Raw genomic sequence first — 15713 nt, forward strand, 5'->3', positions numbered from 1 at the left:
AGTGATATACCATGACCGTACCACACAGACGCCACATTGTGCACACGCAAGTCCAGGTCGGCCCAGCAGTCATGGAACGCACAACCCAAGTAACCAAGGTTACGTCCTCAGTAGCGTTGGATCCCGTAATCTAGGATTTAAAAACACAATATACATAAGCTATTAAAAACAAGGCTAAGAGACAACCAAGATCATCCTAAAGAGCATTACATAGAACATCAATACATAGATATACTGTATAAGCAATCCAACATATAAAAATTACTATAAAAAGCAATACTTGATATAAAAACAGTACAAACACATCAATATGTACAAAAGAATGTAGAAGCAAAGAAAGTGATGCAAATACACCACACAGAAGAATCATTGACCCATTAATCATTAATTATTATGTCTGAAATGAATTAGATTTTTAACGTGCTAGCTGTAAACATCCCAAAGACAAATTGTCATTGTCGTAAGCTCCCCCCCTCTAGAGATCCTAAACTTCTGCTAAGAAAAGCATCTCTTCAACCGTCTATTGGTCTTTCTCATATAGAAATGGCCACAAGGGCATTTAAGGGCATAAAGAACCAAGGATGAATCACAGGTGATACGAGCATGGATCTGAAAATCCCAGTATTGGGATATGAAAATGTATCAATCTGAATGAGTCTTTTACACATAGCACAGCGAAAAACATTCAAAACAGCCATTTGTAGGCTTCGAAAGAAAATTATTTGATGTGTATTTGGGGGTATCATCAGCTCGTATTAACCTCTGAGAGATACAAGTACCCCTACAAACAGCAAACATTGGAAAATCCCAGCAGGCATCACCCAAGATAAGGTCATGTCCCAGGATATCCCAATTCTTGTACATCAGACGTTTCAGCTGACAACTCATGGGGGAACATGTAGTAGCTAAGACCAGCTTAGCACTCTGAGTCACATTCAATTGTCTATCCTGATAGAGTCGTTTTATGAACCGATCAAGATCTATAGATATGCGATATGCGATACCACATATCATCCAATTTAATCTGTTTCTCTTGTGTTTGCAAAAATATCCTCAAATTGTGAAAAGGGTTAGGATCCTAAAACTGTACTAGGCAGATATTGAGAGGTTGCATGAAAAATGGTATTCTGATAAGTGCTTTTACGATATAATGTAGTCTGGACCTGCTAGTCCTTGACAGATACTTCCACAACCAAAAATTACATTGTAGTCCTACTCCATGCCAAACTGATTGTGGGTCACGTGACACAAGGGAGATATGTTTTTAGGCAGATGCCCAAACAAAAAAACAGAAGAGGCTGCTGAAAGAAAAAAAACCAGCCGAGAACCTGTTCACAAGTTCGATTGACTTAGGTAATTCTATTGTATTGTATTTAATCTTACGAGTACTGTATACTATTATCAGGTATTGAATATTCTGAATTAATGAAGGGATTCACGTTTGTCCCTAGTTCCAGACCAGATCAGTCTTAGTTAGAGGTCAATTTATTTTCGTCTGAGCATGCTTTAAGTCTTAAATCTTTTTTTTTTTTCCAGACTGATTTCTCCTCTACAACTACATTTAAATGCAAATCACAAATGATCATGCAGGAAGAAAAGTTCCGGTCCCCTTATGCAGTGTTTCAAAGTATGTCCATAACAATTTACTTGTGTTTATTTATGAATAATCAGAGAATAGACAACATTTCAGCTCATCTCTAGACCTTTAATCAGGACCTGATGAAAGGTCCAGGGATGGACCTGAAACGCTGTCTGATTGTTCACGAATAAACACATGATTCTTAAGCAAATTTTTATGGACTTACTTTGAAACATTGCATAAGGGGACCGGAATTTTTCTTCCTGCATGATTGCATTATGGTGTTGGCTGCACTTTCTGGTTCTGTTTGCTGCATGAAAACTGCAAGACGCTCCCATTCTTTTTTATTAGATCACAAATTATGTCACCGGTATGCAAATCTTCTGTGAGTAAATTGTTTGATCCTTTGGAAGAAGATATTGATAGGAATTTTACAAAATGTAATTCTCTTCATTAAAATAATCTCTCTATGGGAGAATTCAAGGCACTTACAAATTTATCACAGGAGTAACTATGGATTGTTAAGCCTGTAAAAAAGGGTAGCGGTATTGTATTATAAGTGTAACAGTGTTTCCCCCACCCGGTGGAAGATTTGTCCATTACTACGGTATATGGTGCATATACCTGCTGGCAACAGGAGGGCTGAGTTGTCCGCCGATGGTAGTGGGGACACAGGACCAGGCTTCTGGGGTTCATACCCCACATATCTCTTTAGCAGTGCAACACCTCCATCTGCCGCAGGCTCCAGGATCTGAAGGTCATCTCCCACAATAGGACTATTACCTCTTCCCCCAGTAAGGTCACGCACCAGGCAGGAGTTATATAACAACAGGAACGGTTTGTCTTCTGTACAGCACAGTTACACAGCAGGCTTCTGCCTGATGCAGTACTCTCAGCTCTCACTGAAGGATGGTCCCTGGACTGTCACTACAGGCCAAGGGCACCCACAGCTGTCCTAGCTCTTCCCCACCTCCCAGCAGAGGCAGAGGTATGGTCCACACACTCTCCCCCGAAGGAAGAGCACAAGGGAAGGCCCCAATTTCAGGCTCCCAGTTGTGTGACCTGCCTTCCTCAGTGGGGGGAAGGGCACTACTAAATTTAGGGCGGTACTGCCCTTAAGTACAGCCAGGAGGAGGGCAACAGGTCTGGCTCATGAATGGTCGTGCCCAGGCCTTATGTCACCGCCTCCCGCTGTCACTGAATTGCAGCTCCAAGGAGGGGGGAAACCCCATATCAACTACTGGCAACCTAATTGTACCAAGGTTTACTGCCAGCCCTGGCAGAATAGTAGCCATCGGGTGACCTGGCTACATAAGGACTATCAGACTGAGGCATTAGGTCAATTTAGTGATACTTCTTGTTACTGTCCTCTCTCCGATGATACGATTTGGGATTACAAGAGAGAGGTTGATATACTGGTTGAACAGGCTCTTGATCAAATATGGATTTTCCTAAGAGAATTCAATGAGACCAGCATTATAGCTATTATTTAAGTTACATAAAATGCTTGTCAATCCACCTGGATGGGCTATTATTGCTGTTACCAATTCTATTGCAAGTCATTGGCCCAATTCCTCGATTCTTTTTTTGTATAAGTGTCAGTGATAACTACCCCAGCATATCTTCTGATTTTTTGCATGAATTGTGCACATGCCCTATAGTGTCTGGTGCTGATATACTTGTCACGATGGATGTGACATCGGTGTAAACCAACATCCCGCACAATGGGGGTATTCAAGTGATTTGAATGGCCTTATAGACCACTGTGGCTTACTTTCTAATGAAACTCCAGGAAGTAGTCCTATTTAAGAACTACTTCAGGTTTGAAAGACAGTTTTACTTATAAACCCAACGTACAGGTGTGTGTAGTAACTTATCCCCTGCATAAACAAATCTTTTCATGCATAATTATGAATCTAGACACAAAAAAAGATAAAAATGTGACGCTCCCAAGACAGATGTGTGATTAACGTGAAATAAACAAAATCTAGTTTATACTTCAAATTTGATTCCTGAGGAAGACTTTAAGGGTGAACCGTGTTGAGCTGAGTTGGAGACAGAGAGACGCACTACCTGCTGCATTCGGGTTCCAGAGATGTTGACGCAGAGGTCATGTGGGACGCCTGTGTGAACAGAAGCAGGAACTGGGAAATCCGAACTTGGAAATGCCAATACAGTGTTGCTACTGTAAATGCGTATAAATGTTTTAATGGGTATTCAAATTGTGAGTGCACATATTACTGTTTTTATTTTTGGATACATCAAGATTTGATAGACTGCACTATTTGCTTTTTTTTGTCTCCCTGATATTACCCTTTTCCAAAGACCCTGGTTAACAAGACTGCCATCTATGCTTGTTTTATTTGGAAAAATGTGAGCAGGATTATTCGAAATACAACACACTGGAGGAAATATTACACTGTTTGTTTAATTTTTATTTTTCATCGGTTCCCTGCCCTCTCCTGCCTTTGAAGAAATAATTATGAGTCTACCTATATTAATGATTCTGCTTTTCAGCAGTATATTAAATTATATTTGCTTTACAGTGACTGTTTATTTCTTGTTTGGCATGGAACAGAGGAGCAATTACTCTCGTTTGATGATTAGTAAACAACTTGCATTCCGTAATCAGATTCAGTTTAGCATGGAGTAGGACTACAATTTAATTTTTGGATGTGGAAGTATCTATCAAGGACTAGCAGACCCTTGCCGTTTTCACAATTTTTGAGGGTTAATAGGATTGTTTCAGAAACACAAGAGAAGCAGATTAAATTGGATGATATGCGGGTTCACTTTAACAGAGGGGGTATTCTATAGATCACCTTGATCACTCCATAAAACGGCTCCATCAAGATAGACCATCGATTGTGACTCAAAGTGCTAAATTGGTCTTTGCTACTATATTTTCCCCCATAAGTTGTCTGATGTACAAGCATTGGGATATCCTGAGACATGCCCCTATCTTGGGTGATGCCTGCTGGGATTTTCCAATGTTTGCTTATCGCAGGGGTACTAGTATCTCTCATAATGACCCCCCAAATCAAATGCAGATCGTTTTCTTTCGAAGCCTAGAAATAGCTGTTTTAAATGTTTTCGCTGTGCTTTGTGTAATAGACTCATACAGGTTGATACATTTTCACATCCCTATACTGGGAATATTTTCAGACCCATGCTCGCATCTCCTGTGATTCATCCTTGGTTGTCTATGCCCCTAAATGCCCTTGTTCCCTCCTCTATATAGGAAGGACCAATAAACCGTTTCAGAGATGCTTTTCCGAATAAAAATTCCAGAATCTCTAGAAAGGAGAATACTACAACTCTAGTCCAACATTGCACTATATTAAAACACAATCCTTCAGCCAAAGGCATTATGGGCATTAAATGGGTACCCCCACTTACCCGTGTGAGTAATATAGACAATTGTCTTTTGCAACGAGAATTTTCATGGATCTATATTTTGGATACAGTGATACCTCGTGGTGTTAATGACAATATGTATTTGGGATGTTTCCTGTCAGTGAGTTAAAAATCAAATTAATTTTAGCCATAATAATTGGGTCAATGATTCTTCTATGTGGTGTATTTTCTACATTTTCTATTGCTTCTACATTTTTTGGTACATATTGATGTATTTGTACTGTTTATATATAAAGTATTACTTTTTATAGTAATTTTTACATGTTGAAATGCTTATATGTCTATATATTAATGTTATATGTGATGCCCTGTGGCTTGAGCTTGTTTGTTTCTTATCCTTGTATGTCTTTGATAGGCTGTGTATATTGTGTTTTTAGCTCCTAGGTTACGGGAGGCCAACTGTACAGAGGGGTGCGATCTTGGTTACTTTGGTTGTGCGCTCCATAACTGCTGGGCTGACCTGGACATATGCAAGCTGTGGCACCTGTGTGAGACAGTCCAAGGTTTATCACTCTTAGCGTGCTTTACCACAGCTGGGGTTGCACAATGCTCAGTATGTCGGTTCCCGTTTACGGCCGTTGGGGTATAAATTGTGGCTTTATTTAATTGTTTGTTATGCTCAGTCTATTTTCATACAAAAAATGTGATTTATACTTAGCATTTACCCAGTTCCTTTCATTCTATATATACAGTATACTGTTTCTGGCGTTCACTGGGAAGTTCGTCATTTGAGCTGGAGGCAGTGCACTCATATTGAGAAATGTGAGTTTGTTCTTTTTTCTTTGTGTGCTTCATCGTACCTTTTATATTTTCACCTGACGTTACAGAAGGAAACTATAAATTTCCCTGATGCACCAAGTGGAAAATGACAAATGGTTATTTTCTCCACAGGATAAAATTGATCTCTTTGTATTCTCTTATTATGATCAATGACTTGTCCTTTGAGTCAGAATAGAGAAATATATTAATGGCATTGCAGTCGATATCTGTTCAAAATTCTCTGGCAAAAGCAAAATGTAGTATGCTTTCAATCTGGTAATAATTTTATTAGAATTAATAGCTTGGCTCCAAACATTTAGAATTAGGTTTGTTTTTAAAGGTACAATGTACAGCTACATTAATAACGTGGAAAAACATACGTTTTCCATTGTGACAATGCTCTTTCTTTTTATCCAAGAGTAAAACAAAAATCCCAGTCACTGCATTTTAAACGACGATAGAGTACATTTAAAAAAATGCGAGAATGTATTTTTTTTTAAAGCACAAAAAGAACAACTGTTTGTTGGAGACAGGCAGGGTTTTCAATGTCCAATGTCTGCCCTAATCCAATGATTGTGATTTTCAGTTATGGACTAAAATGTTTAATTTAAAACTCTGACTTTCAAGAATGACTAAATTTTCAGACCGTGGATCAATATCTCGTGACGAGTTAAAACTAAACCAAAACCGTGATACCTTTTAAAAAAAATTAGTAAGATGCTCAAGAAAAACGGTTTTGGTAAAGAAATTGTTGTAGACCTAGACAAAAAATAGTTGAGCACGCTTATGCCAAATTTCACATATTTCTGGAGTAATGTATTTTGCTAAAATGTAGGAATAGTCATCATTATGCTGCATGATGAATTCAATAACATCTCTAAGTCAATATCTATAACATCTCTACTTTATTTAGGTGTGTGCTGTTCAACACTGTAAAGTTCCAAGTAGATCTTACAAGCAAGAAATAACATGAAAGGTCAAGGAAAAATGGTAAAATAGTGATTAAGTAAGGAAAACTGTGGAAGCACCATTTTTCATATTTGATTACTTGATACTACAGTAAATATAGCATAGTTAATAATAGTAAGTACAGATAGTAGTTAACGTGGTAGACACTGTCTGCAGCTCCACAGAATTTTGCTTTTCGCGGGGACAGTGAGTCTTGCTACATCTGTGGCAAGACAGACTGCTTATTACACAATAAAGGTCAGGGGGAATGAATAATGAATGATACTCCTAGTACAGTGGTAACGCTCAAACAGATATTAACCCCTAGCACTAAAATAATTATTCTTCTTTCACCTCCACGTCCCCCAATAAGCAAAGTGTTGAAAGAGTAAGTAAACTATTGCACACTCTTTTAATTTAGCAAACTCATTATTAATAACAAACATACAGTATAGTACTTTACCGTGGGCTTCATCTGTCACGTTAACTTCTTTTTTCTGCCTTATGAGTTTCCATCGTGGTATGGGTGGAGGTTTTGGCGGGGCAACTAGAGGACAGGACCTGCTTCTAGTCACAAGCACAGGGTGGTTATAAAAATGAGAGAGACCATATTGCCTCAGTTTTTCTGATGAGTCGGCCTGAAAACAATATATTTTATTTAATTGCAACGATTTACACCGCTTATGCAGGTCAGATAATGCAGACAAGTCTTCCTATATACTGTAGTGGTAAATACATAGCACCAAACGTTCAAAGCAGGTTTCATCTCTATTGGTTGAACTAAGGGTTGCCACTAGGCTAGATTTTGACTGTTGTATCCATTTTTTATGGGTGTGCACGTAGGATTGCCACCGGGACATGAGGTCGGTACCAGTACTAGATAATAACATGTACAAAAGCCAGATTTTTTTTTTAATGGACTGGCACTGGGGACCTTAAAATTGTATTTTTCCAACCTGGAGGCGATACCAATCACCACCACCAATCACCACCAAGGCAAGCGAAAGCACACCACAAAATACCTTGCGCCCAGCCTCAGTGACAAGGGGTTACTCCTCCCTCCCATTCAGCCATGTTTTATAATTCAATGTGGCTCGAAAGATTAGCAGCTCGCCATTTACAGCATGCTCATCCATATGGCCCCCACCACCAAGCATCAATCTCGTGACCAGCCCTGCATTGGCCTCCCTCTCTAGCCTTTAGTTTAGCACCATCATGGAACCTGCATTGGGTCCCAGTCATGAGCCAAGGAATTGGTTTCCATCTTGTTCCTTTAATCGAGGAGACGGACTGACTCCCAGGCTCTTGATCAGTCCCTATTCTGGAACCAACAGAGTGGTCTAAGGCTAGAGGAAATACTTGATTGACTAACACTCCCCCAGTGAAAGGCCCAGAAGAAAAAGAATACTTGGTTAATTAACCAAAAGCAGCTAAATCTTTGCTGCAATAAATTACATTTATTTAAGGTAGCTAATTAGATTATTAATGTTATTTTCCAATCACCTACGAGGGAGAGCACCTTTAAACAAAGCGTGGCAACCCTAATTGAATTAGTTTATTTTTTGATCCTCCAAACTAACATGTATTCAAGAAGGATTAAACTATACCTCTGAGACAATCCCAGTACACTGATGAATTGTGTGACATTTCTGAGAAAACTATTGATCCGCAAGTGTAAACAAATCCAAATAGAAACAATATATCTCTATCTTAACTAATACAATTCTAATGTTTAAGTGCTTTTGAGATAACTGGGCTTTATTCAGTAGAAACTGCTAGTTATAGTTAAACTAAGTATCAGATTATAGCCAAAAAAGTGGGAAAATGGCAAATAAATAAACATATATTAACTCAAGCATACAGATGCAGCCACCAGTATTAGATAAAACTAAACACCTTTATTAAAAATCGTGTCCCAGGGATCACCCTCTAGGACAACAAAAGCATGATGATCAATACATACTGTAGACAATAATGTTTAAAAACTGTGCAGATGAAGCTGTTGTGCAATTGCACTCAATGGGTCTCCAAGGGGTTAAAAACAGGAGAATCCCGGTGGAAAGTCAGAGTCCTGCAAGCTCTGCACTGCCCGGGCAGATTTTAATATAGAGGGGTACCCCAGGGTTGAGCCAATGCTCGATATGCTCACCCTGTATTCACAGCTGGTCCGTGGGGGTCCGGTAGCTTTCTTCAATCCCGAAATCTGCTCCGGTACACGCTGCACAGATGCACGATGACACACGATAACACACAGCCCTCCGGGTGTCCGGGTCTGATGTCACTTCCGGCCGTGACGCACAGACCCTTCCCGGTAGTCTCTGGGCTGCGTCCGTCAGCTCTCCTCCTCCTGTTGGTTGCCGATGAACAGGCAAACAAACTTGAACAGGTGCTACTGGCTGGAGCCCAATGTATGATGTTGCTTGCGCCGCTCCACTGCACTGAATGAGAGCAAAAACCCTATGCTCCTCCTCCTACGCGTTTCACCATTAGATGGCTTCGTCAGGGTTATCACAGCACCAGTACCATACTAATTTATAGCCTTGCTGATTGCAATAGCTCAATTGATCCACATCAAACTTCAATATTGATCTAATGATCCCATTATCTCAATGGACTGGTGCTGGTGATACAGATGACTGGTTCATGTCACAAAAAACAATAATTATACAAAAAATACATGATATGATTGAGATTAATTACAAGCAATAATAAATTTAATTGAAAAGTTAATAAAAAATAAAAAATTAAAGAATGTTGATGAATGATTAATAAACAATTAAATTAATTAGTATAGAATTAAATTAGAAAATTAATTGACTGGACAATTAAAACACATTTTATACCCTGCATACATGTATAAATAACTTGATCACAAAAAATCAACAAGTAAAATGGATCATATATTAAACAGTCATAAAATGGTTTTAAAACATGTTAAATCTAATAAAAGAATAAAATAATTAAAACCCTCTATGGATAAAAGATAAATGTATCTGAAATAGATATTGACAGTGTTCGACAAACCTATACATTTGCTCGCCCCGGGCGAGTGGATTTAACCCCCGGGCGAGTAAATATTGGCCCAAGCAGCACACGTTTGGTACCAGGTGGCGAGTAGATTTTTTTGTGTGGCGAGTAGATTTTTTGGTGATTTGTCAACCACTGGATATTGACTATTGAAAAGCTAAAAGACCCAGCTCCTCATTCAGACCCACTGGACTCATTGTTTGTAATTTGAAGATCCAGTAGGTCACCTGTTTTCTGAGCTTTAACAGTCTATCACCCCTCATGGTTGTTTGACTAATATGTTCAATACCCACAATGGATAGTCCTTCTATATCTTTATTGTGGGCTGTTAAAAAATGTCTCGAAACCCCGTGTCCAAGGAAGCCTTTCAAAATGTTTCTTCTATGTTCAGTAAAACGTTCCTTTAAACTTCTCTTTGTGCGGCCTATATAGTAGGAACGTTTTACTGAACATAGAAGAAACATTTTGAAAGGCTTCCATTTATCCACTGAGTGCAGTGGAGCGGAGCAAGCAACATCATACATTGGGCTCCAGCCAGTAGCACCTGTTCAAGTTTGTTTGCCTGTACATCGGCAACCAACAGGAGGAGGAGAGCTGACGGACGCAGCCCAGAGACTACCGGGAAGGGTCTGTGCGTCACGGCCGGAAGTGACATCAGACCCGGACACCCGGAGGGCTGTGTGTTATCGTGTGTCATCGTGCATCTGTGCAGCGTGCACCGGAGCAGATTTCGGGATTGAAGAAAGCTACCGGACCCCCACGGACCAGCTGTGAATACAGGGTGAGCATATCGAGCATTGGCTCAACCCTGGGGTACCCCTCTATATTAAAATCTGCCCGGGCAGTGCACAGCTTGCAGGACTCTGACTTTCCACCGGGATTCTCCCGTTTTTAACCTCTTGGAGACCCATTGAGTGCAATTGCACAACAGCTTCATCTGCACAGTTTTTAAACATTATTGTCTATGTATTGATCATCATGCTTTTGTTGTCCTAGAGGGTGATCCCTGGGACACGATTTTTAATAAAGGTGTTTAGTTTGACCACTACCCCATTTTGACTGCGCTTCTAACTCTTTTTCTTCTTTGCTGTAACGGTCTCATCAGGGACTGGGGTTCCCTGTATTAAGAAGCTGCGTCATTCATTGGGTTGTGGCTATCTTACTCATCTACTTCTGTTAGCAAGACCCTACACGCGTCGGACTGGTTCATGTCACATGTTTTTTGTTTTTTTGTATTTTGTTTTATCACATAGCCTATATTCACAGTTACATCCCATTTGGCGCACTTTATTTTTGTTTTTTCCTGTAAGTATTAGATCACTTGCCTTGGAAAATCTTGGGCAATCTCCCAATAAACTGAAACATTCTGTGAGATTTCTGCAGCCAGACTAATGGCTCATCGGATTAACACATCGGGGGTCCATGCAGTCCCATGCAAACTGAATGGGACTGCTAGGAAACCTGCTGTGTTAATTCAATGGGCTATTAGAAGCAGAATCTCACAAAAATGTTGAGGCATTTGCTGTGAGATACCTTAGTTTTTACCCAGGCAAGTGATCGGATACTGGTGGCTGCATCTGTAACGCATTAAAAAAATCCTTTGCCCACACACATACCTTATAATGTCAGGAAGTCAAATGAGTTCTATGGCCTATAATTACTAAGCGGTAGTATGCCATAAGAAACTTTCTGGCACTGAAAGGTGTCTTAAGCCATAGCACCACCTAGAAAATATGGACCTGTGCTGTGAGGTCATTTCTTCATGTCAGGCTACCTCTGAGATTCATTAATTTGACTCAGCTTTACGTAATATTGTACAAGGGAATAGTGCTCATTTCCACGCCCAAATCAGTTCTACAAGTAACAACAATGCATTTCAAAGAAATATGGATGAAGCTGCGAAGCATAGAATGGTCACATTGCAGCAACTTGCAGTCAAGGCTGGTTCCCTTGAAGTTGAAGACCATGGCTTCCAGATAGAAACACAATTAGTTTATACCCCTGCACAAAGATTAGATTGTTCATTCTTTTGGTTACTGATTTTAATGCACACAATGAATGATGCTTATTATATAATAAAATAAATGCTGAAATGTCAATACATAAATATACAATGAACAAGAATCAAGTGATATTTGTAGACCGATGCAGTATTTGGGCTTTATACAAACATCATAGTTCTGCAACTCTTATACATTTCTCATACATAAGGGTATGTTGCTCCTGAAAGAATAAAGTTCTTACCATCTGCCCTAGCACAGAAATCTTCTGTTCAGTCAACTGAAGTGGTAAGTAGCTGGCATACACAACCATCTGGGGAACAGGACAGTCTGTAAAGAACACATTTAAATTTTCCCCTATTAGACTCGTCAAAAATCAGCATTAAAGCAAACTGTCCAAATTAAGAGTATAAGTAAAAATAAGCTAAATGTAAGCTTGATTATTAAATCTAGCAGAAAAAAATTATTTTTTTCCTTTTCTTGTCTGAGGATCAATATGTTGCATGGTCCACTGACATTAAAGCAAAAGCCATTGTTATTTGGGAATGTCCGGATCCAGGACTTTGGCTATAATCAGATCGTCACACGGTTTGAATCATTCATTAAATCATTACACTTTACATTCAGTGTGTTTCAGAACAGCGGCACCATCGCCCTAGTCAACTTTTTTCCCCCTGCAATTTTTCTGATCTACTTTCTTGCCTCATGCACAACAGTGATATATTGGAAGAGAACATTGCTTTAATTATGTTTAATGATTGAATTACATATTATTCTAAAATCCATCTGATTCATCACTGTTGTGCATGAGGCAAGAAAGTTGACAACCTAGACCTATCCAGCTGGCACTTTATATTTGTTTCTCTTTGTACACATATCTACATGAAGCACAGCTGTTGGTTTGGTTTTCTGTAAAAGGAATAATGTCCCCCGGGTTTGACAGTAGTGCCCTGCAGATGTACAGTATATTTGGTGTGCTGAAAAAGCTACATCAACGTACAACATGCAAAAAAGAAAATGCCACAAGCCAAATCAAATTCAATGCATGTGAGAAAGCCACTTAACTATCTGCTATACCCATTCCAGATGGTAACACAGCTTCAAATAACCAGCAGAATACCTTACTGACCCAATTGTTAACCTAATGTTACAACTTATCATATTTAATAGAAAAACATTTTCCCAATAGCCAAACGAAAAGATGTGTCACATAGATTTCCATTTAAGAAGAGATAAGACACTGATGAACATACAAAAAAAACCATAAGATGCTGGTTTACATAGGTGAAAAAATAACAAATATTTGGTAGCCGTCTTAGTATATTTGCCCTTTCTCTTATACCCTGCAGTATGTATACAGTGGGTTTGTAATAAAGGTTTCCTCCAACTCACAGGGAGAATAGAGTAGCACGCAGGACATACAAATTGAAGGCAAACTAATAGAGGATTAAATGGCATGGTACCAATGGAAAAAGGTCTTTAGCCTTCATTTGTGACAATCGAAGGTGTCTTGTAAAACCCATGTAATGAACATACAGGGACATATTTACTAAACGGTGCAACATCATATGATGACTTCTGGTACCAAAAGAAACTGTTCCCCCGAATAGGACTGTAAAGTATCTTCCGACTCTGAAAGGATATTTATGATGTAGGGCAAAAGTATGGTACTGTAATGGATTAGAAGAGCACACGACAACACCACTATATGGTGCAGATACATTTGTTCATAAAGTGTAAAACAAACAATGAATCTTACTCACAAGTAAGGTGCTTGCACTGAAGCACAAGGATGTGTCATAAATCTCAGTGGAGCAGTGCTCCTTCAACAGACAATATCCTCTGTGCTGTAGTCTAAACCTTCACTCCCTCTGGAACTGCTGCGGGTGCTGCTACACGCAGTTGGGCGTTTGTTCCCTCTGGGTATCGGGTAAGGACGTTGCGTTGTCAAAGTGATGCCTCAGCATCTCTAGACCTCCAACAAGCCTTACTTTCTCCTCAAGCCATGCCCTATGCGTTTCGCAGAGTAACTGCCTGTTTCCTCAGGGGAATATAAGGGTATACTACCTCAGTGAATGGTAGTTTATATATACATTGAACAATTGTAAGGAATCTGGGAACACGTCCTTTTCACTGTGTTCCCTCCTTACCAATGCCGTCTTAATGCATGGGCACGCTGGGCAGTTGCTCGGGGGCCCCACGAACATAGGGACCCCATGCTAATCTATGCACAGACCAGAATTTAACACTAATTTTCCGATCACCCGCCTCAACATTCAAATCTCCCTCGATACAAGGAGAAAAATTACGACTTGTAGCGGAAAGTTGGCATGTCTGCATTTGCGAGAGAAATTTTGTCGTTTTTATTGCTTGTAATTTTATGGAAGCAGAATATTGTAACGGATTCGCGGGAGGCAATTAACGGTTTTGTTGGAGGTACCAATAAATATAAGTTTATTTTATCGATAATTTACATTTTTATTCCTGTGAGTGGTTGTGTAGGCAGGGCCTAGTGCACTGCTTTGCCCGATTTCAATGATAAAAAGTTTAGATAAAATATTATAAAATACCTCCAAAGCATTTGGTTACAAAAGAAAAATGAAAAGTAAAAAAAAAAAAAAAAAGGATTAAAAAATCTTTATACTTGGTTTTCTTTGTGTCATGCACCTACCTACATAAACCTGCCACTTCCCTTTATTTTAATCCTCTAGTCTTTCGGCTTTCTCCTAATTGCATCCAAACTACTGAAATTACTAGTATACACGTGTGTGCTCGAATTTCTCTCCTTGATTTCCCTCCTTGATGCCATGTAGTTTGTTTTTCATCTTATCCACTCCACTACCCTAATGAAAGGAGCCAATAACCTTCTAGTAGTGTGATCCTAGAGAAAATTCTCCCTTCTTGTGCCGCATGACCTGCAATTTGGAGGGTTGTTTAAAGGAGGAGCTATGAAGAAGTTACCCGAGGCATGTACAGTATGATGGGACGTCAATGGGTTATTCAGTTCATCAAGAAACAATGTCTAGTCTAGGCAGAAACTCCTCTGATTTCCCAAAAATTGTTTAGCAAAATGTTAACATGTATGTTCCGTACAGTACATCTAACCTTACTTTTTGGGACATTTAAACTACAGATAGCCTCCTTATTTTTGGTTGTACTGACATCCAGCACAAACTGGAACATGGGTGTTGCTATTTACAACTTACATTCTGGAATGGAATGCTGAAGAGAGTTTGATGATTCTGAAGGTGGTCGTGCAGAATGAGTAGTTGACCGGGTTTTTTCTTTGTCGCCTTTCTTTTTCACTACATCCTTTGTTTCTGATTTCTCTGTAAAATAAAATGAGTTACTTTCCACTGATGATTTACTAGGTTTTCTAATCAAGTTACTAAGTTAATGTCCATAGACAAGTTACAGTATGTCTGGCCTATACTTTGATAATTATTTTTACATCTGACTGCTGCTGAGTGCAAGAGCCAAGGAAATGGCATTTGAAGATGGTATTTTCGCTACCATTTTAATGGTATAAATACTGTACACGAAAGTAAATTGGAACAATAGGTAAATGTAATATGAGTCGTCCGTTAGCTCAAGGCTGATCACATACACAGCTTAAACAGCTTGGTAGTTAAATTGTGAAGCGGAGCCTGTGGAGTTAATGCCTAGTGGAGTCACATATAGTGCAAGGGGTAGACTGAGTGTGGACCCATTTCTAGTAATTGAATTTGGCTGCAATATACACACAGTGAGATCGGTATGGAGTGCAGTACTCACAATAGTAACCGTCCTTTGTTGTCCCCTTCCTCTCCTGGCGTGACGGACACCTAGACCGATGACCTGCGTCCCTCCATAGCGTGGCCACGATCCGAATGAACAATAGTACAGTAGATGATCGATGCCGCCGCTGCTCCTGTTTACTCACACTCACCAGGAAGTGGTTGAATTAAAAAACTTTATTAGGCTACATAAAACAGATACTGAGA

General features: G+C 39.5%; 1 protein-coding gene across 1 annotated transcript in view; it reads right to left on the reverse strand.

The window, feature by feature from the left end:
• The window catches only part of ADGB (androglobin), a 542000-nt gene that overhangs the window by 383969 nt on the left and 142318 nt on the right, over nt 1-15713 (reverse strand). The window contains exons 9-11 of the mRNA XM_075596533.1: nt 14937-15059; nt 11975-12060; nt 7167-7341 (exon numbers count right to left, since the gene is read on the reverse strand). Coding sequence (XP_075452648.1) covers nt 7167-7341; nt 11975-12060; nt 14937-15059 — 384 coding nt within the window. The remainder of the gene's footprint in view (nt 1-7166; nt 7342-11974; nt 12061-14936; nt 15060-15713) is intronic.

The sequence above is a fragment of the Ascaphus truei genome, chromosome 4 (genome assembly GCF_040206685.1).
Source record: "Ascaphus truei isolate aAscTru1 chromosome 4, aAscTru1.hap1, whole genome shotgun sequence".
In the NCBI taxonomy this organism is placed as follows: Eukaryota; Metazoa; Chordata; class Amphibia; order Anura; family Ascaphidae; genus Ascaphus; species Ascaphus truei.